The sequence below is a fragment of the Gouania willdenowi genome, chromosome 9 (genome assembly GCF_900634775.1).
Source record: "Gouania willdenowi chromosome 9, fGouWil2.1, whole genome shotgun sequence".
Taxonomy (NCBI): Eukaryota; Metazoa; Chordata; class Actinopteri; order Blenniiformes; family Gobiesocidae; genus Gouania; species Gouania willdenowi.
In genome coordinates, this window is record NC_041052.1 from 38471744 (window position 1) to 38493685 (window position 21942).

General features: G+C 40.2%; 1 protein-coding gene across 1 annotated transcript; it reads left to right on the top strand.

Annotated features, from left to right (window-relative positions):
- The first annotated feature begins 264 nt into the window (after window positions 1-264).
- On the top strand, window positions 265-21099 carry LOC114469731 (ectonucleoside triphosphate diphosphohydrolase 2-like). Its single transcript, XM_028457507.1, has 9 exons — window positions 265-432; window positions 2966-3083; window positions 5461-5611; window positions 5723-5882; window positions 8005-8232; window positions 10636-10908; window positions 18124-18243; window positions 20509-20643; window positions 20736-21099. The coding sequence occupies exons 1-9, from the start codon at window positions 316-318 to the stop codon at window positions 20940-20942; spliced, it is 1509 nt and encodes a 502-aa protein (XP_028313308.1). The 5' UTR covers window positions 265-315; the 3' UTR covers window positions 20943-21099.
- Window positions 21100-21942: the final 843 nt, after the last annotated feature.

The following is a 21942-nucleotide window of genomic DNA, read 5'->3' on the forward strand; positions in this document are numbered from 1 at the left end:
TGACTTCCTTGTACTTGTACTTGAGTTCAATTTCAATCAAGTAACAGTAGTTCTACCTGAGTAAGATACATCAGTACTGAAGTCACGTGAAGACGTCAAGTTTACAGAATGAAATAAACTTCTCAATGGAATAATCGGTTCTTCGGTCGATCGTTTATCACCAACAGGAACAATTCTTGTACGCGTGCGTGCATACGCGTGGGTGCGTGCGTGTCTGGAGGCGTGCACATCCCATGGGCAGATTCAAAGCGGGTGTTGAGCGCTCACACACACACACACACACACACACACACTCACCCTCCGGCTGCTGCAGAGATGTCTCCCCGGCTCCTGCGCTTCCTTCCCCCGGTGCTGCTGCTGATCCTGGCCCTGGTCGGAATCCTGCTGGTGGCTCTGCGGTCCAAAGAGCTGAAGTCTCCTCCTGAGTACTCGGTAACTGCTGACTGTAGGACAACAATGTTGTGAATGATGGACAGAAGCCTGCATGTTTGTTTGTTTTTCTTTTCTTTTTTTTTTTTAAAAGCAATATTTTTTTTCCTTCCAATAATTTTACTTTTCATTGTATATTGTAGTGTTTGCTGTTGAAATGCTTTCGCTTTTGAATCCCGCTGAAGTGCATCATGAGAGACTGTCTTTTGTTTTTGTATTTTTCGGTCTAAAATTCACTGTAATAAAAACATGTGCTTAGGTTTATATGATTTAAAATTTAAAATAATTTTGTCTACATACATATATATATATATATATATATATATATATATATATATATATATATATATATGATATTAAAACACATCTTAATTTATTCTGCATCTGCACCATGAGCAACAGAAGCCAGTTTTTTTTTTTTTTTTCAAGATACAGGAAGAATCTCATTTTCCTCAAACTGTATTGTTTCTTGCTATTAAAACTTGTTAATTAATTTATTAATTAATTTTTTTTACATGATATATCTATATTTTTCTAACTGAAAGTAATATAGCCTAATAACAGGCCACTCGCCCAGTTCCAAATGTGATTCTTTATTGTGCACTTTAATGAAAGGAACAATTAATTTCTTAGTGATTAAATTAATGCGTATAGCCAGGTGCATTATTTATGATGGACTCTTGCTGACTAAAATGCACTGTAATAAAAATCTGTGCTTAGGTTTATATGATTAAAAACAAAAGAATGTATTCACTACGTTTTTCACATTTTAATCTTACCTTCCCAATGTGTCTATAGATACAATATTAAAACACATCTTAATTTGTTCTGCATCTGCATAATGAGCAACAAAAGCCATTTTTTTAATTTGAAGATGGAGGAAGAATCTCATTTTTACTGAACTTTAATGTTTTTTTTTTGTTTTGTTTTGTTTTTTTACATGATATATCTATATTCTTTCAACTGTAAGTAGTATAGCCTAATAACAGGCCACTCACCCAGTTCCAAATGTGATTCGTTATTGCGCACTTTAATGAAAGGAACAATTAATTTATTAGTGATTGAATTAAAAGCCGGTTGCATTATTTATGATGGACTCTTGCTGCGGCCTTTATGTGTCTAAAATGCATTAGAAGCTAAATGTAGTGTTGGGTACTGTCAGTGGGCACGATTTGGTCAAAGAACAGAAACCTAAACTGAACTAAGAGCAACTGAAACTAACATAGATGGCAAAAATCTGACTGAATATGCTGATGGCACAAAGACCATATAAACAGTAAATATAATATAAACAGTAAATATAATGAACCAAACTGGATGACTGATTGATCAATACTGTAAAAAATATATATATATGTATATATATATATAAAGTTCATAAAGCCAAGGATATTAGTTACTGGTGGGGGGGGGAAATATTCACGATATTTTGTCCTTTGTTTATTCATTTTTCAATAATAAAAACCGATATTTCTCCCCAGAATTGATTTTTTTTTTATTAATTTAAAAAAAAAAAAGAAAGATGTTCCTATGTCAGGTTGACACTACATACAGTGTAGTGCACGTTGTACATGAATGTCAGAGCAACAGACAGACTGACTTCTGATGTGCATTGTTTATTTGGAACTAGAACTCATGAATTGTTTTTGAATAAGGATAAATAAAGAAAGAAATAAAAATTCTTACGATCAAATCGCAATAAATCAAATGTTACAATCGTCACCCGAGTATCGTGATGAAATCAAATCAGGACAAAATCTGGCACAGCCCTAGTGTTAAAGGTACAGTCCTCACTATTGGAAAGCCAGTGTGATTCGAGCTAGCAAGACTCCCTCTAAGCTCCACCCACTCCTCCCCCTCCTCATTGGCACCCATTGGGACTCCATCCGAAGCCACACCCCCCAAAAAAATTATCCTTTTTACTCAAGATTTTTGCTGTTTACATTTTTTTTAATGCATTTTTTGTTTTTAATTTTAAGTTTATTGGATAGATGGATGATGGTTTGATGGTGACGTTAACGTGTATGTATCTTACAAACATTTTTGATTTCATTGAAGATAAAATACACCATCGTGGACACAGCAACAACCTTTTAGGAGGTTTCAGCAGAGCGTCACATGATCGTCCCTTTGTTCATATCAAAGAAAAGAAAAAGTTTGAAATCAACGGCTTCATGATTAACAATGATGCCTTTGCATGAACTGAAGCTGATTCTTTGTAGTTGGGATTTCCAAAGAGTGAACAAACAACCCACAGGCTGTTCCTGCAGGGCCTTTGGCTTGTGTCTGCATCCATTGCAGCAAAGCAGTGATAAAGAAAGAAAACGACACGCTGGGTGGGTGAACATGCAGAGGAAGCTTTGAGATGTAACCACATCCATCCTGTACTGTAAATGCAACAAGAGAAAGACGTAATAGATCAAACGCTCAGCTCACTGACAACATTATTCAATTACATTGGACTTATTCGCTCAAATATACACCAGTAAAGCAGATCAACGCCCATATACTGTACTGTGTGACTCCTCTCTTCCAGTATGGGATCGTTGTGGATGCAGGTTCTTCCCACACGGCCATGTACATCTACAAATGGCCAGCCGACAAGCTGAACGGCACCGGCGTCGTCACGCAGCACAGCGAGTGTCACGTACCAGGTGAGCTCAGAGAAACACTGGACAGGTGGCCTGGTCCACCCAAAATTAAACACACACAATGACCCCAAAGACATACAAAATGACAGAAAAATACACAAAAAATCTCAGCAAAAATACACAAAATTATATATAAAGTAAAACATACGTTACAGAGAAATATGCAAAAATGAAGACATGACTCACAACTGACAAAACAACAAAAATTTACAGAATGTTGACAACAACAGGCAAAAAACCCCCAACAAAAGCACACAAGTGAACAATGTACAAAATTACCACAAAAATATGCAAAATTATTCCAATAACAACAATAAATTACAGCAAAAACACACAAAATGAGTCAAAAATATGCAAAATTACAACAAAATACACAGAATTATTAGAAAACCACAACAAAGTCACGCAGAAAAGTAAAAGCTACAAAGAAAAAACTCAAACGTGCACACAATTAATCCAAAACCACAACAAATGGGAACAAAAACACAATGAAAGTATACAAAAAACAGGATTCACAAAACATGACTCACAAACAAAAAAAGCTTCACGGACTGTCAATGAAAACAGGCAAAAAAAAAACACACACACACACAATGAGTGAAAAATACACACAAAAAAACAAGATACACAACCACAAGATATCCAAAACCACAACAAAAATGCATATATTTACTCCAAAACAACAACAAATTAGAGCAAAACCATACAAAGTGTGTGAAAAATAAGTAAAATTACAACAAAATACACAAAATTATTAGAAAACCACAGCAAATAACAATAAAATCACACAAAATGAGTAAAGGAAGTGCAAAATTACTTATTCGAAATGACTCCAAAACCACAACAAATGAAAACAAAAACACATAACAACCCTAGTTGATACAAAAACATCTGTCAGAGAGCCACTGTCCTATGAAGCAGGTTATAAACATGTTCACTTAACCTAGGAGATTTCAGCCTGACTACGTGAAAGACGTGGAGATTGCAGCGTCAGACAAATCACAATCACAGAGAAACATGTGTAGAGCAACTTACGTCACAATTAGGGAATAATTCTTTAAAAATGTGAAGAATTTAAATCTATAATTCAGACCTAAAATAACACTGTTGCTGCGGAAAAAGCAGAAAGGAAGGAATGCAGGCAGGAAGCTGCTGACACTGTCAATGCATAAAAGTGTGAGATTATCCAATGTTAATCCATCTGATGATAAACAGACAGCGCTCTGATCAGTTTCACTTTATTGCATCACAGACGTGTTTCTATTCAGGTAGTCCTCCTCAATTTATCACACACACACTGGGATGAGAGCACATTGTTTCATCACTATAGAATATGTATGCATGAATGAAAGAATGAATTACTTCATCCTTCCACAATACGGAGAATGTCCAACACAGGCTTCATCAGCTGATTGTAGATCAATCCATCAGATTAAATCTATAAATTTCCTGAAGGATTTCATCATTTCATAATTCTAAAGATTGCATTTAACCATTAATAATCTTTATTTCCAAAACACAGCTGTCAGATCTGCACCAACCAGGATCTTCTAACAATGGGCAGGTCATTTTCCAAGAGAACTGATTGGTTAGGAGGTGGGGCTTTAGTACTCGCTCAGATCTTATCCAGAACAAAACCTACTCCCAACCAGGTTAGGTGTTCAGCCTAAATTACCATGGTGATTTAGCCTGGTAAGAAGTTAGCCAGTGTAAATAAATCCTGGAAGTTAGCGCGATAAGAGGAAATCTAGCTGCGTAGTACAGGCCCCTAAAAACCTCCACATTGACAGCTGGCTTGGCTAAGACTGTGTTAGCTTCAAGCTGAGAAGAGTTTGATGAAATGGAAAAAGCCAGCATGGTCAGGGATGGCTTGGGCAAATTAACTTTAAACCGTAGGCCTGGCTCTTTAAGAACACTTTGATGAAAAACCCCCCAGGTTACCATGGAGATTTACCAGAAGTTAGCAGGATAAGAAAAAATCCAGTTTCGTAGTACAGTCTCAAAATGACCTCAAAAGCACACAAAACAATAACAAAAAGTCACAAAATGACCAGTAAAGTACATACATTTACATTTGTTAATGCACAAAAAACATACAAAACAACAAGAATTATTCTTACAAAATGAAATTACACAATAAATCAAAATAACACTCTTCAGCTTTCACTTCCTCTATGGGATCCTACAGATTCTGATCTTGGTACCTTTAATTGTGTTTGGCATTTGGAATTGTGCAACACTTTCATCCCTCAGCCTCTCCACTTCCTCACTGAGGTCATGCCACTTTAGTTTCTCGCCTCTGGTTCCTCTCCTAACTGTTTAGAAAGAGCTTCCTGTTTCTGTTGGTCTCCCCTCATTTAAAAAAACTTCTCTTCTGCAGATAAAGGAATCTCCAGCTACGCAGGCAACCGAGGAGGTGCGGCCAACAGCCTCAAGATCTGTTTGGATGAAGCTTTGGTGAAGATCCCTGAATCCAGGCACCGTCAGACTCCTCTGTGCCTGGGCGCCACTGCAGGCATGAGGCTGCTGCGGTCAGTGCACCACTCTTCCCATCAACACTTTATGATATCAAACCAGCCATCAATTATGTATGTGTGCATAGAGACGGATGTATAAAGGCTTTGATGTGGTTTTGTCAACAGTGACGTCAACGCCACAGAGTCTCAGCGGATAATGAAGGAGGTGGAAATCAAACTTCGCTCCTATCCCTTCCTCTTCAAAGAGGCGGTGATCCTCAGCGGACAGAGGGAGGGCGCGTACGGATGGGTCAGCGTCAACTACCTGCTGGAAAACTTCATCAAGGTCTCTCAGCACTCAGAATTTTTACAAATTCAACAAATAAGTTTCACCTGACTGTAAGTCGCAGACCTCTGAATATTAGTGTGATGTGTGGCAGTTGCATTATATCTGCCACCATATTATATATTTGAACCCCATATTGTTTTCTATTTAAAGAGTAACTAAAAGCTCAGGCTCCAAATAGTCCCTCCTATCTTTATTCCTATCCACTTTTCCTTAAAGGTGCAGTCCGCAACTTTCAGATCCCTCTCTCACCCTCCCTCCTCGCTGCTCTCTTGCCCTGCCTCCAAACATTCCAAAGTCCCTCCCTCAGAGGAGCTAACAAGCTAACGTTAGTCCGACAGCAACATCGCAGTAATATAACGTCCTCTGATAAACGCATATTACTGCAGCGCTTCTCTCTCTCAATGTGCATACACCTCAGCAATAGCAGCAGCAACACAGTGTCACTTACAGCAGTTCACACAGAGGCTGCTGCGCGCACACGAACAACACATGCACTACAGAGTTCTAGTGTAACAATTACAAATCAAACATAATGTAAATCAAGCAGCAGTAATTACCTTGCAAGCAGAAAAGTAGCTAATTCCATCTTCTGCTCCTCCAGACCATACACTGTAAAAAAGACAGCGCTACAGAAAGGGGCGTGGGCTGTGAGCAACAGCTGTCAGACAGTCCATCAAACACAATCCTGCCTCTGATTGGTTCTTTTTGCTCGGTCACAGTGCATTCTGGCAATCTGCCAAAGGCTGCAGGAGCAGCAGGGGACGGGTCTCAATGAGCCTGTTTTTTTCACACAAACTACTAGTTTGATGTAAAGCTGTCCTTACATAGTGAGAGCTTTAGCAAATATGACAAAAAGTCATTTTTATAAGAGTTGCAGACTGCACCTTTAACCCCCGGAAATTTTTAAATGGCAGCCATGATAAGGAGTGTTCCAGTACTCTAAAAGCTAACCTCCTTTAGCCTAGGAAACTCTGATCGTCCTTTAGCAAAGGGGACGAGATAATGCTGCCCCACAATTCTTTGCGGCGACAACATTTAAAGGGGCCCGCTCATTGGAGCCTTCATGGAAACTCATGATGACTGATCATGTAAGTTACCAATGCAATAATTTAAGCTAAACCATATTATCAGAAAATAACTGGCATAAAACATAGCACTCTGTCGTTCAAGAAAAAAGGATCAGAGACATTTTAGCCACATGATGTTTTATTCAACATAATTCATATATCTGTGGAAGGTGAGTGTGAGCAACCATTCTCAATGTGACGTTCTTTTGTTTCTCTTTTGTCTCTCGTAGCCTGGTAGCCTCTTTTCCTTTGATTTGGAGTGGAAAGTGTTGTAAATGTGCTATTAGTAGTCCATTTTCTGTTGGATTATTACGTAATAGTGGAAGTGCGTCTGATTCTCAAAACAATGTGTGATGGCCTTTTCCTAACTCCTTTAGGAAGTCTCCTAACACCTTTGCTTAACCCTGTGACGTCATCCACGGAGTTGAGGAAAAGTGGATAGGAGGGAAAATTCAGACACACCTCAGGTTTTTGCTGACCTGTCACCAGGGGGAAAATTAAAAAAATTCCTTGATTATGGGCGGGGCTTTTGGAGCAGTTAAGATACGCCCAGTCTATACTATAAAATCTCTGTCACTACACAATCCTACACTCTGACATTTGACAACAAAAGAGCCAAATTGAAATACTTTGACTAAAATGTTGAGAGGTGGACAAGGATCAATCAACAGCACTACTTAATAGACAAACACATTTTTGGTTTGGAGTTTAGCTACAGAAGGCACTGTACTACCCACACTTACTCTAACGATATAACCAAATGGTATTAAGAATAAACTAGACAATTTACCAAAAAACAAACACTATACTTGTTCTTTTTCCAAATCTTGCTGTTAAAATATGAACGAAGCATTAAAAATCTTCATTTAGATAGCACATAGAGCTTTGAGGAAAAATAGACCTGTTCCTGTCCTCTGTTACAGATGTACAAATAATTGATCTGTTCCTATTGTTAGAAAATAACTGAAAATAGATAAACAAATGAAATTGATGAATGAAAGTAAGTCAGTAAATGAATAATCTCATGGGTCCTGCCCCCTCCTCTCCCTCAGTACGGTTTTGTCGGGCGGTGGCTGAATCCTGGCAGAGAGACCATCGGAGCTCTGGATTTGGGAGGGGCCTCCACACAGATAACATTTGAGACATCTGAGAAAGTGGAGAGTGAGATCAATCTGATGGAGTTGAATCTCTACGGACAGACTTACCGACTGTACACGCAGAGCTTCCTGTGCTACGGACAAAACCAGTTCCTGATGAAGCTGCTGGCTCATCTCATCAAGGTACCGCTCCGACACATACGAGATACAAACAAGACACAACAATCTGTGTACCCTTCGTTCTTTGGTTATTTCGTTTTAAAACCAAATCAAAATAACAAGTAAACAGTGGTTATTTTGTTTTACTGACATAAAACCAAAAAAAAAAACCCAGATAAGCAGCATTTTTCTGTTTAAAAATAATCTTGTTCTGTTTGTGTGATATTCGGATATTAAGAAAGGTGTAATCATGAAATGAATTTAATTGTACACAGCTTAAAATGTTTGAACCTCATTCACATGCCGATTATTATATTGATTTACTTACTGTCGTTAACTGTCTACGTTGGTAATTTCACCGCTTTATGTATTTGATATTAATGGTGGAGCAGACACAGCTGTCAGTGATTACTGTGATTGCTGGTCCTGCTAATCAATCCATCCTTCCCTCTCCTGTGTGAAGCACTGTTACCTGCTGCAATCAAAGCGAGGGTGGAGATTACAGCACAAGCAAGGGAGTGAACAAATCGCGCAGCAATACAAGGCTGCTATTACATTACGCTGTGTGAGAAAATTCAGAATCAGAATAGTTTTATTGCCAGTTAGAGTTTAAAACAATACAACTTGGTGGATGGTGTGACAAAACTAAAACAAACTAGAAACACTATAATAATAATAATAATAATAATAATAATAATAATAATAATAATAATAATAAATAAGCCGGTAGCGTCTTATTAAATCACTGTCGTTAAACATACAGAGACTATCTCTCAGTCCTCTCTGTTTAAGACACTTTTAGGCTTCTGAAAAGTCCTCCTCACTACTCCTAGTTATTCACCTTAGGAGCTTTCCTAGGGCCTAAGATGCTTTGTGAATTACTTTTATACTACTTTGTGAATACGGGCACAGGTCTCCTGCACACATAGGTCTGTTTAGGATTTATTTCAGCAGTTTTATATGGAATCACAACAGTATCATAATGAATGAACTCTTGCAGGGTTTTTCACGAATGCACATGCTTTGTTTCGCAGTTGTATTTCAGATTCACAAATGCACACGATCTGTTTCACAAATGCACACACTCTGGTTCACAAATATATATTTGTTTTGCAGTTGTATTTCAGATTCATAAATGCACACAATCTGTTTCACAAATATATATTTTATGCAAAATTGTAATATAAATTCTGAAATGCACACGCTCTACTTCATATATATTATTTTGCACACTTGTAATATAAATCCACAGATAATGCAAATTGCTGAATGTACATTTACAAACTGCTTCTGTGCTGTGAAACATCTGCACATTTGTGAGAGAAATGTGTGTGTGGTGAATTATGAGACTGCCCTGACGTCGCGGGTCAACAAATGTCACCGTTGGCTGATAAAACTGATTGACAGATTCATCAGCCAATCAGGTGTGTTTACTTTCAGCCAATCATAAGGCTTCTTACATTTTCTCCACACTATTGTTTGAACACTGCGTATGCGCACACATATAAGTAGCCCTGCAATTGGTTTAAAACTATGGACGAGAGCTTCATGTTTTAAGCTCACCACACAGAGGGGACCCACTGACTTTTACTCCTGCACAAAAAAGGAGCAACGCATAAGTCACATTACTGATGAACTGGTGAATTTAAATTTATTAATACATAAATAAAACAAATGGATGTTACGTAAAACATGCACATGATATGTGATTAAAGGAACCAGAGGTGGTGTAATGAATCTACTGGTGTCCTCGTTTCTTGTGATCAACCTCCGTCTTTGTTGATGGCTGCCGTTAGTGGCTAGTAATAATAAAACCTTCAAAATATTTTTTACTATAAGACAATCATTTTTGCAAAAGCGTCAAATATCTCGAAAAAGTTCAAACATTTATTCCTCACACCAGCCTCACAGTCGATAGCCAGTCACCAGTTTATTTAGATACTGGTTGGACCGTAACACTATTCGATATTCACAGATTCGGACTTACAGCATTAATAACTCTTTACCGAAACGTCATCGACACACAAATTACGCCTCTTTGCCATTGGTGTGAAGTGGACAACATGCTACAAAATAATTTTTATCAAACGCAGCAGAGTAAAAGTCTCCCCCGTCTGTGGGTCCCCTCTGTGTTGTGAGATTAAAACATGAAGCTCTTGTCCATAGTTTTTCCATGAATATCCAAATATCACACAAAAAGATTTAATTTTAATTTAAAAACTCTGGTTTTTTTATTTTTCTGTATTTCTCTTTTGGTTTTAAGTCAGTAAAACAAAATAACCACGCTGTTTATTTGTTATTTCGAGTTGATTTTAAAAGAGAACAACCAAAGAACAAAGGGTACACGGATTATGAACTCTATAGCCTCTGTTTTTCAGAATAAAAGCCGATCAAAAACATGTTTTGTAATTTCTAACATCCTCTCAGACTCAGGGTGTAAAGAGTAACATCCTCCACCCATGCTACCCCCGACTCTTTAACACCACCATCAAACTGGGAGCCGACGTCTTCGACTCGCCCTGCACCAAAAACTTCCGCCCGGCCAAGTTCGACCCGTGGACGAGCGTGACGATGGTAGGAACGGGCGACTACGAGAACTGCTCGGCCAGCGTGAAGGAGCTGTTCTCCTTCGAGAAATGCCCGTACAGCAAGTGTTCCTTCGATGGCGTGTTTCAGCCCAACGTGACGGGAAGCTTCATGGTGAGGATCAACAACCGCTCACTGCCTAAAGAAAACCACAAGCCTTGCCTTCGTGGGCTGAGCAATGTTCACGCCCTAAATCACTTCTATTAGGACAGAGTTTCATAGATATTAGTTTTTACCAATAGTGAAACAAACACACAGCAGGGTTGGGGTTAATTCTACTTGTAATCACGTAATTAATTGCAATTATTTTGTAATCAATTATTGTAATTGGCATGAACAGGGTATTAAAATTGTCAGTTAAAACTTAATTGAACGTAAGAGTTCTAGTTCCAGCAGGATTAATTTTGTCTTCTTTATGAACAGTATGTTAAGTTGAGGTTACGTTTATTCAGACAAGGTTTTTTTTAATCTCCTGCCAGTCTTTCTCCACACTTGTCACCAGACTGGCTGAACTGATTACACAATACAGTAAGCATACTATAACATCACATTTCACTCTTACCTTAAAACTGTTTACTCTTCCCCACCCCTTCCATTCTCCTACCCTGACTTCCTCTTCTGTGTAACACTGCCCTCTCTTTTTAAATTCTTCTTTTTAATAAAGTGTTTCTTATTCTTCCTTAGGGAGGGCTGATGATGCTCACAATTATGCAATAAAATAAATCAATTTATTTAATTGCAATAACAAAACATGCAAAAATAAATAAATCACAACGCTATGTGAATAAAAGTTAGTAGAATTGTAATTGAACTTTACTAATTAAGAAAGTAATTGTAATTGACTTTCAGGGGGAAAATATTAATTGAAATGTGTTTTAATTGGTTACCATAATTATAATTGAAAGTGTAATTACTTTCTCATGCGGCCGGAATCGGATGCTCCAAAGGGCCGGATTTGGCACCAGGGTTTGGGTCAATTACATTTTCCAGTTAGGATTACAGTGACCAGCTTTTTTTTCAAATTACAATTATTTTTTCTTCCTCAGAAGTCAGTTACAATTACGTTCTCAATTACTAAAGTTATAAATATTTTTTGAGAGAGAATTGCCCCAATGCCTATGTCGGACGCATCCACCCCTATGATGAACTGACGTTCTGGATCACTTGTTTGCAGGATGTGTGCTGAGGTGAAGGTTGTCTTGAGCCTCTTAAAGGCGGTTTCGGCCTCCACAGTCCACTGCTACTTGTGGGCCTGAGAGGTAAGGGCATGTAACGGCGCAGCCACAGAGCTGTAGTTACGAATGAACCTCCTATAGAAGTTAGGAAACCCCAAGAACTGTTGGAGCTTCTTAGCGTTAGTTAGACCAAACAGCGTCACCAAATATTCATACTGACCAGATGGAGTGTTGAAGGCCATCTTCCACTCGTCCCCCTCCCTTATTTGGACAAGGTGGTAGGCATTACGCAGGTCCAACTTCGTGAAGACTGTGGCCTTCTGTAGCTGGTCGAATGCTTCATTGATTAAAGGAAGGGGTAACGATTCTTGATGGTAATGTCGTTAAGTTTGCGATAGTCAATACATGGTCTGAGAGAACTGTCTTTTTCCACAAAGAAAAATCCAGCACCAGCCGGGGAGGAGGAAGGTCGAATAAGTCCATTCTGGAGGGCCTCCTGGATGTATCTCTCCATGGCCTGTCTCTCCGGGGCAGATAACGCGTATAGGCAACCGCGGGGAGGCACAGACCCTGGGAGGAGATCAATGGGACAATCAAAATCCCTATGTGGAGGCAGAGATGAGGCTCAAATTTTTGAAAAATCCTCATGTAATTCATGGTAGCAACTGGGCCCCCGGGCAATTCAGCCTTTGGGGGGGATCTTAGAAACGGGCCCCTTACAAAGGATGGCCGAATAGCCTGGACCCCACTGGGTAATTCTCACCGTCTTCCAGTCAACTGTGGGGTTATGAGCAATAAGCCACGGAAAACCCAACACCAGGGGGTTAACCCGAGACTGGAAAAGGAGGAACGACATCTCTTCATGGTGTCCTTGTGTCATGGAAATCCTCACCGGTTTAGTCTGATGGATGATCCTCCAAATGATGCGTCCATTCAGGGCCCTGGCTTCTTGTGGTTCCGGAAGCGGCACGCTGGGGATGTTCAGAAGATGAGCCAGATCCCAATCCATGGAGCTCTGGTCAGCTCTGGAATCCACGAGGGCCCTGGAATGGAAAGTAGAATTGTTATGACAGTGAAATGTCCATCAGGGGGATGCCGGAAGGACGACGAAGAAAGGGTTCAACTCACCCGTTGATATCTGGGGAAGGACGGGCGTAATTTACAGGAGAGAACGACGTGCCAAGGTCCACCACAGTAAAGACACAAATGTTCTCTAAAACGTCTCTCTCGTTCTTCCTTGGAGAGACGGGATCAGCCAAGTTGCATTGGTTCGTCAGGAAACTGTGACGCCATGGGCTCCGGGATCCGTGATCTCGGAAAACCTAGAGGTTGGGGCACGCGTGAGCGCTCCGCCTCGCGCTCTTGCAGCCGTTGATCGACCCGGACATCAAATAATTCCTCCAGGTCCTGAGGAATGTCAACGGTCACCAGATGATCCTTAACGGCATCAGAAAATCCATGCTGGAAAGCGTCACGAGAGCGGCGTGGTTCCAGCCACAGTCGAGGGCAAGTGTACAATGCTGCAAAGAAGTGGAACAAACTGCCAGCAGAGCTGAAGCCAGCATCCAATGTGAACATTTTTAAATCAAAGTTAAAGGCACTTTTCTCTACTGCATTTGATTGAGAGAGAGATTTTTGGTCATGTTGTTGATATAATGTGTTTGTTGATGATTTCAATTGATTTTACTGATGTTTTTAAATGTTCTTATTGATTTTAAACAATTGAATGTTGAATGTTTCACGTGAAGCACATTGAGTTGCCTTGTGTATAAAATGTGCTATACAAATAAATTTGCCTTGCCTTGCAAAAACCCACTGCATAGTTGCTTACAGAGCGGCGACCCTGCCGCAGCTTGAGAAAGGCTTGAGTGGCCTCCGGTCCCGTCCGCTGCCGATCAAACAGTCTGAAGAGAGCACGAGTAAACGAGATAATTCCTACAAAGTGGGGAATCCTGAGCCCACTCACCAGTGGCCCATTCGGCCGCTCGACCTTCGAGGAGAGATAAGACATACGCAACCTTGTACCTCTCTGAAGGAAACTCTGTAGGATGGGCTCGAAATGCAGACTGCATTGCACCAAGAATGGAGTGCAGCGCCCAGCTTCCCCAGAAAACTTGGACGGATTGGCGAGGCTCCTAATACACACCGCATGAGAAGTGGAGCCCCTGGCAGAAGCTGTAGAGATCACCTCGGAAACCTGGGCTTGACACTGCAGAACCTGGACAGAAATCTGCTCCATCCGGGCAAGCAGGGTGGCTGTTTGCTCGTGCTTTTGCTGCATGTCCTGAAGGTAAGAATCCATCCCACCCACTGAGTCCATACTGGCCAGACTGTACCGTCGTGCTGTATGAGGAGAAGAGGACTCAGAAGCGGGAATAGGATTTAGTTTCTTTATTTCTTGGAACCAGGCCGTGATTACAAGCGGGCAGAGGCACCAGGGGAAGACGAAGCAGGAAGACCAGAAGGCAGAGTAGTGTTCGGTAACAGAGACCAGCCGAGAGAGCAGAGGTGTCCAGGGGATAATCCAGAGGAAGGTCTGAGAAGCCGAGCAGGGTACAGAGCCGAAGAAAAAATCAGGAAGGACCGCTGAACTTCTAGAAACAGGAGAACACAGACAGTCTGGCAGTGACTTAGAGACACAGGTGAGCTTAAAGTAGAGGGTGCTGATTGCAGGATTGATGCCAGCTGATGAGAAGGCTGAGAGGAGGCAGGGAGACTCTTCAAAATAAGAGTGTATCATGACAGCGTTGACACAGGAAACAACAAAGAGTTTGTGGTTTTTTTGTGTCAATTTGTATATTTTTTTGTTTATTATGTATGTTTTTCAAGTTGTTTTGTGTGTTTTTGGAGTCATTTGTGTGTATTACCCTCATTGTGTGTATTTCTTTTTGTGATTTTATATATATTTTTTTCTCTTATTCAGTATGTGTTTCTTTTAATTCGTGTTTTTATGTCATTTTTTGTGTTTTTGTTGCCATTTTGTGTGTATTTTTTCATGTTGTTTTGTGTATTTTTGTTGTGATTTGTGCTTTGAAGTCCTTTTGTATATTTTACCTTAATTTTGTGTTTTCTTTTATTATTTTGTATATAAATACTGCCCTGCAGCCCAGTTTCCAAGGGAGGGGATCATGCTATACATGTCACATGTTGGCATTCATTGTTCCCTCGATGAACTGTAGCTCCCCAGTGCCGGCAACACTCATACAGCCCCAGAGCATGATACTCCCACCACCATGCTTGACTGTAGGCAAGACACACTTGTTTTTGTACTTCTCACCTGGATGCAGCCACACTCGCTTGACACCATCTGAACCAAATCAGTTTATCGTGGACTCATCAGACCACAGGACATGGTTCCATTAATCTATGTCCTTAGTCTGCTTTTCTTCAGCAAACAGTTTGTGGCCTTTCTTGTGCATCATCTTTAGAAGAGGCTTCCTTCTGGGACCACAGCCATGCAGACCATTTTGATGCAGTGTGCAGCGTATGATCTGAGCACTGACAGGCTGACCCTACACCCCTTCAACCTCTGCAGCAAAGCTGGCAGCACTCATACATCTACTTCCCAAAGACAACCACTGGATATGACGCTGACCACGTGCACTCAACTTCTTTGGTTGACCATGGCGAGGCGAGGCGTGGAACCTGTCCTGGCAAACCACTGTATGCTCTTGGCCACCATGCTGCAGCTCAGTTTCTGGGTGTTGGCAATCTTCTTATAGCCTAAGCCATCTTTATGCAGAGCAGCATTCTTGTTTTCAGATCCTCAGATAGTTCTCTGCCATGAGGTGCCATGTGGAACTCCCTGTGACCAGTATGTGAGAGTGATAACACCAATAATAACACACCTGCTCCCCATTCACACCTGAGACCCTGTAACACTAACGAGCCACATGACACCGGGCAGGGAAAATTGCTAATTGGGCCCAATGTGTACTCACTTTTGTTGCCAGCGGTTTAGACATTAATGGCTGTGGGTTGAGTTATTGTGAGGGGACCGTAAATTTACACTGTTATACAAGCTGTACACTGACTATTTTACATTGTATCAAAGTGTAATTTCTTCAGTGTTGTCCCATGAAGAGATCTAAGTAAATATTTGCAGAAATGGGAGGGGTCTACTCACTTTTGTGAGATACTGTATTTCATTCATTCATCTCTAATGCATATTTTATCTCATGTGTGTTTTTGTTGTCCAATATTTTTGTTGTTCTGTGTGTTTTTGTTATCTTTTTGTGTATTTTTCAACAATTCTACAATTTCATTTTGCAGACGCTTTTGTCCAAAGTGACAACAAAAGCAAGAATTTAAACAGAAGGAAAAACCCTTCGTAAGTGCAAGAAAGTGCTTCCAGTTTGCTTGGCTGCAGGTGTGGTCATCTCTTACTAGAATAACATAATGTAGCCACAACTAACCACAAGCAATAATTCAACATCAGTATCAACAATGTTGTTCATCATTCAGCATAGTCATTGCTAAATGTTCACTCAGAGCTTGGTTTTAGATGGTCTAACTCATTCTAGCCCTTAGGACAAAGTGTGGGAAAGGCCAGAGGGACTTTAGATCTGGATCGGAGAGTCCAGGTAGGCAGGGGCCGCTCTCGTCACTGTTTTGTAAGCCAGAAGAAGAGTTTTGAATTTGATTCGAGCTTCCACTGGAAGCCAGTGAAGTGAAATGAACAGCAGCATGACGTGTGCTGTTTTAGGCTAGTTAAAGAGCAGACGTGCTGCTGTATTCTGGATCATCTGCAGAGGTTTAAATGTTCATGCAGGGAGGTCACAAGGGCCTGTACCAGGAGCTGTGTCAGGTAGGGTCTGATCCTCCTCATGTTATACAACGCATATTAACAAGACCCAGAAACTGAGGCCACATGAACCTTAGGGGCCAGGACGATGAAGCTGGATTTCATTTTATAGCGCAAACGTCCGGGATTTATTCCATGTGTCCTGTAGTACAACGCTGGTTAACTTTTTACCGGGAGTAGGTATTGTTCTGGCTAGGATATGAGCCAGTATAAAGTCCCGCCTCCTGACCAATCAGTTCTCCTAGAAAACGACCTGCCCAATAAAAGGTGGATCATTCTGTGAACACGTCTCTGTGTGGATCTGATGTGACTCTGACAGGAGAGAGAGAATATTTTGGCATCAGGGTAATACTTAAATTTACCCAATAACATCCTATAGGAAATGTATAGATTTGTATCTGATGGACTGACCTACATTATAGTCAGCTGATGAAGCTTGCGTTTGTCAAGTGCTTTCAGACCCATACATTTATTAATTCATGTATTCTGAGATGCAGAGAGCTCAGTCCTGTAAGATAATACAGGCTGTATAAAATACAAACATTGTCCACCTTATGATGTAGGCTGAGCTGTATGAATGCAGCATCATCGCCACAGACTGCATCCAACGTGAATAGAAACACGTATTGTATATTCTCACTAATTTAAGCATTAACAGTCATCAATGATCTGCCTGTGTCCCTTCCTTCTGGCTTTTTCTGCAGCAAAAGTGTTGTTTTTGGTCTGAAGTATGGATTTTATTTTTTCCCTATTTTGAAAGAATTATTCCTCAATTGTGATGTAAGTTACTCTACACAGTTTCTCCATGTTTGTGATTTGTCTGACGCTGAAATCTCCACCCCTTTAATGTGAACACGCATGTCGCCAGGCTGAAATCACCTGGGTTAAGTGAATGTGTTGATATCCTGCTTCGTAGGACAGGGGCTCTGTGACAGAGAGTTTGGTTAAGTGAAGCTAACAGAGCGATATCAGGATATACTAATCCAGCTATTTTGCATCAGCAAATTTAATCCCGAAATGTCTTTTTTGTAAGACTTCATTGAGTTAAATTTTGAGAAAAAACATTGAGATGGTCCATATCACCCAGCCCTATTTTCAATTTCTTTTTTTTTATTTTTGTTGTCATTTTGTGTTTTTGGAGTCATTTTTGTGTGTGTGTGTGTGTGTGTTTTTTTTTGTGTGTGTTTGTATATTTTACTCTCATTTTGTATGTTTTTGGAGTTATTGGGCCATACAAAATCCACCAGAGTGCCAGATTTGTTTCCCATGTCTGTTCTACAGTCCTGCTCATGTGCTGATTGTGGCGGGTTGGGTTTTTGTGTGTTCACTGCAGTATTTTTCTCTCCGCAGGCCTTCGCAGCTTACTACTTCACCCACAGCTACCTCACACGCCTCACCAACGTTACCATCAAGTCTCCCAACGGCATGGCCAAGGCAATTCGGCTCGTCTGCAACCTGAGCCTGTCCGAGGTACACCAACAAACGCAGACTTTTTGATTTTTTACTTTTTATCCTCATATTTCACCCTAAAAGCTCTTTTCCCTCACCATGTTGAGTGTGATTGTTTTCAGATAAACTTCATATGTGTGAATGTTCTATAACTTTGCATTAATACGACATACGACCACACTATTCGAGACCAAGACTTGCCCGAGACCAGAATGCACCGAGACCAAAACAAGACCAAGACTTTTGGGAGCCGAGACCGAGTCAAGACCAAGACCGAGACAAGCCGAGACCGAGACTAAGACCAAGACCATAAATGATTTTTTTTAAATTAAAAAAAATATATAAATAAATAAAATTATGACAAGGTTCGACAGTTATATAACATTCTCTCTTTAGTTATTACATTTGACGAACAAAAAAGGTGCCTGCAAAAAATTAACTAAAATATTAAAACTACTACTGCTACTGATAAATTCACAAGTATTCTTCATATTTGAAAACAAGATTTTTATGTCAGCTGAATGAACAGCTAGTGTTTAAAAGTATTTATGCCAAGAAATAACATGGCTGGTCACTTACACACCGCAGAGTGTTTCCTCTTCGCTGTGCTTTTACAAATGTATTGTTTGTGGTTCGTGAAACCAAATTTCACAACCAACAAGTTAGCAGACATGTTTAGCTCTGCCTCTCTCTCCTGCTTGTGTGTGCGTGTGTGTCACACACGTCACTCGGGGTGGATTAAAGCACGAATAAAGGATTGTTTTATCCCGTTCTTCTCCTTGTTATTATCACATTATAAAAAAGTTTAAAAATAGCAGGAATTAGTGCTGGTCTTGAACGGTCTTGAGGGGAAATCCCGAGTCCAAGACAAGACCGAGACCTTTAAAATTTGGTCTCAAGACCGGTCTCGAGACCAAGACTGGTCTCGACTACTACAACACTGCGACATACCATAATCTCATGAAAATATCAAACCGGTGTCACGAACTGAGTTTACCTCCGTACTGAGATGTACCCATACTAGAATTGCCGTGTGCAGTGTCCTACAGAGATTGCTGTACTGATATAAAAAAATGCTTAAAACATCACATCAGTCGACCATTGATAAAAAATTGACCAATGATAAAAAAATATGACTGTTATGATCAGATTTCTAATTTATATGAATACAACAGCTTATTATTGTAAAGTTACATTACTGTTGTTTATTGCAATGTACATTATAATCACATTTTTTTTAAATAAATTATTCCTTTTTTTATTGAGTTTTATTATAATAATGTTTTTTTTTGAGAATAAACTATTCCTATTCGTATTGACATTGTTGCATGAGACACTATTACTTTACTCAGGTTGTTGACTGAGATTGTCAAGCAAAAATTCATTTTCCGGTAGTGCGCATGCTCATAATCGATCTCAGTACGAGGTAAACTCAGTCCGTGACACTGGAGTAGAAACAAAAGTGAACGTAAGAAACACCGCATGAATGGCTGTTTGTGAGAAAGTCAATGTTGTGGGGAACACAAGCAGAACAGCACATGAAATCAAGCGAAGATGTAAAAAGAAACATGTTTACATTATTTTTCATTCATTCCTGAAGTGCTGAGTCAGCAAAACAGCTGTGTTCTCTGCATGGCCTTTGGTTCTACTTGCAGCCATCTGTGAGTAAATCTGTGACAGTGAACACCTGCCTGCCAATCACCTTCATCTGTTTGCGGCTCCTCCTCCTGAGGTTTTGCACGTTCTACAAGCTCCGCCCAGAGGCACTAAACAGGTTGCTGATGTTATTTTGGACATTTCAGAATTAAAAGACCCTAGCTGGTTTTACATTACAGATATTTGCAAATTAAAAGCGATATTTCTAAATGTTGACAATTCTTTGTGCTTTGAACGTGTTTCCATTGAAGGTTGTTTTGGAGCCTCGTAACTATCGTGAAATCTCATCTTGCGAGACTTGCTAAGAAATGCCCCGACCTCCCTTTTCTGTCGACGTGTACCGTGCCATGTTTCTCGGGAGAAGTGGTCATGTGACCAGGTATGTCACATTATGTGACAGACATGTATTTGCGGAAAAATTGTTTCCATTTTGCCTTTGCGACACATTTCAATATCGAAACGTCAGAAATTCCTCCTCATGAAAGCGGAAAAACTTTTTAACGATATTTGAGTTTTTTTTTTCGAAATTCAGGTGTTTCCATTACCAGTTTTTATTGCGCTATTTCGATTTTGCGCATTCCCAAGAGTAATGGAAACACAGCTATTGACTTGTCAACTTTTCTTCGACAGATGAGGGAGAAGACAAAAGAGGATAAGAAACACCTAAAGAACGTCTGCGCTGTGGCCAACTTTGTCTACGTGCTACTGATCAACGGCTACCAGTTCGATGAGAAGTCTTTTCCCTCGATCACCTTTCAGAAAAAGGTGAGCTGAAAACAGACATGGGCCACAGGATGTTAAAATCTGAAGCTTCACGTGCTGACATGCTGAAGTTCTCCCTGCTGGTTTCTCCTCAGGCGGGAGGAACGTCCGTGGGCTGGGCTTTGGGCTACATGCTAAACTTAAGCTACCAGGTTCCTGCAGAGAAACTGGGGCTGATGAAGACGTTACCTCCAGGGAACTGGGCCGGCATCCTCTTTCTCTTCATCGCGATCCTCCTCTTTGCTTTAGCGAACCTGCTGGTTGTCCTCAGGAACGCAAGAACTAGACAAGACGTAGTGTAGGCCAGAGCCCGCTGCTATCAGTCTTTTGAAAAATTGCACTCATTCATCCTGAAGTCATTCCAAGTATTTGTTGTGTTTGTGTGCACCTTATTCCTGAAGAATCGCATGTTTGTATGTGTCCAGAAAAAAGCCAAAGAATAAACTGTCTCTCTTTTTGGAGGTGTCTCACATTTGTTATGGAACACCTAAAACATCTTCTAGATATGTTCCTGTCCTTTTGTTACAGACTTATAAAGCAGTGTTTCTCAAACTTTATTAGGCTCAAGTACCCCTTTTCTGTTATTTCTGAATCCAAGTACACCTTTTGTCCAATTTAAACATTTTGCTCATAAAACTATTTAAAAACAACTGTAGAGCACAATGATGAAATGAATCAGTGGAAAAAACACATTTTAAAGAATCTCATGTTGTAAATAAGTGGAATGGAACCGTATTTAGTGCCTCCTGAATAGATTTATTTCCATAGTTTTTTTTTCTATCATTTCTGGTCATATCCCGCCTGGTGTGGGACCAAGACTGACTGTTGTATTTTTAGTTCATGTTCTAAACAACATAATTTCCATCATTGTTATTATGATTATTATTTTTCACTAAAGATAAACATGATCAAACCCCGTATTTTTAATGCTTTTATTTGTTAATTTTCCAGTTTCTCGCGCTCAAGTACCCCCTGTAGTGTCATTGCATACTACTAGGGGTACATGTACCAGCATTTGAGAAACACTGTTATAAAGAATAGATCTGTTCCTAAATGTACAGACTTGAATGAAATCATCTATGAAGGCATATTCACATGAAGGTGTTGAACTGAAAAGGTGAAAAACATCTCTTTTTCTGACAGTCTGTGCAGCGGCCATTTCGTACACACACACTGCAGTGTTTTCACATGACCTCAAGGTCACTGAGCGAACGGAGAAGAGCTAGACTGCCCATGTAATAGATCACGTCTGTACCAGCCTCTCCTGTGTGCGGTGCAAGAAGGAGGGCCCAGCCATACTTT

Coding starts and splice junctions, on each gene's coding strand:
- LOC114469731 (XM_028457507.1), top strand. CDS start 316: ATGTCTCCCCGGCTCCTGCGCTTCCTTCCCCCGGTGCTGCTGCTGATC. Junction 433..2,965: donor AGTCTCCTCCTGAGTACTCG/GTAACTGCTGAC, acceptor CCTCTCTTCCAG/TATGGGATCGTTGTGGATGC. Junction 20,644..20,735: donor CGATCACCTTTCAGAAAAAG/GTGAGCTGAAAA, acceptor GTTTCTCCTCAG/GCGGGAGGAACGTCCGTGGG.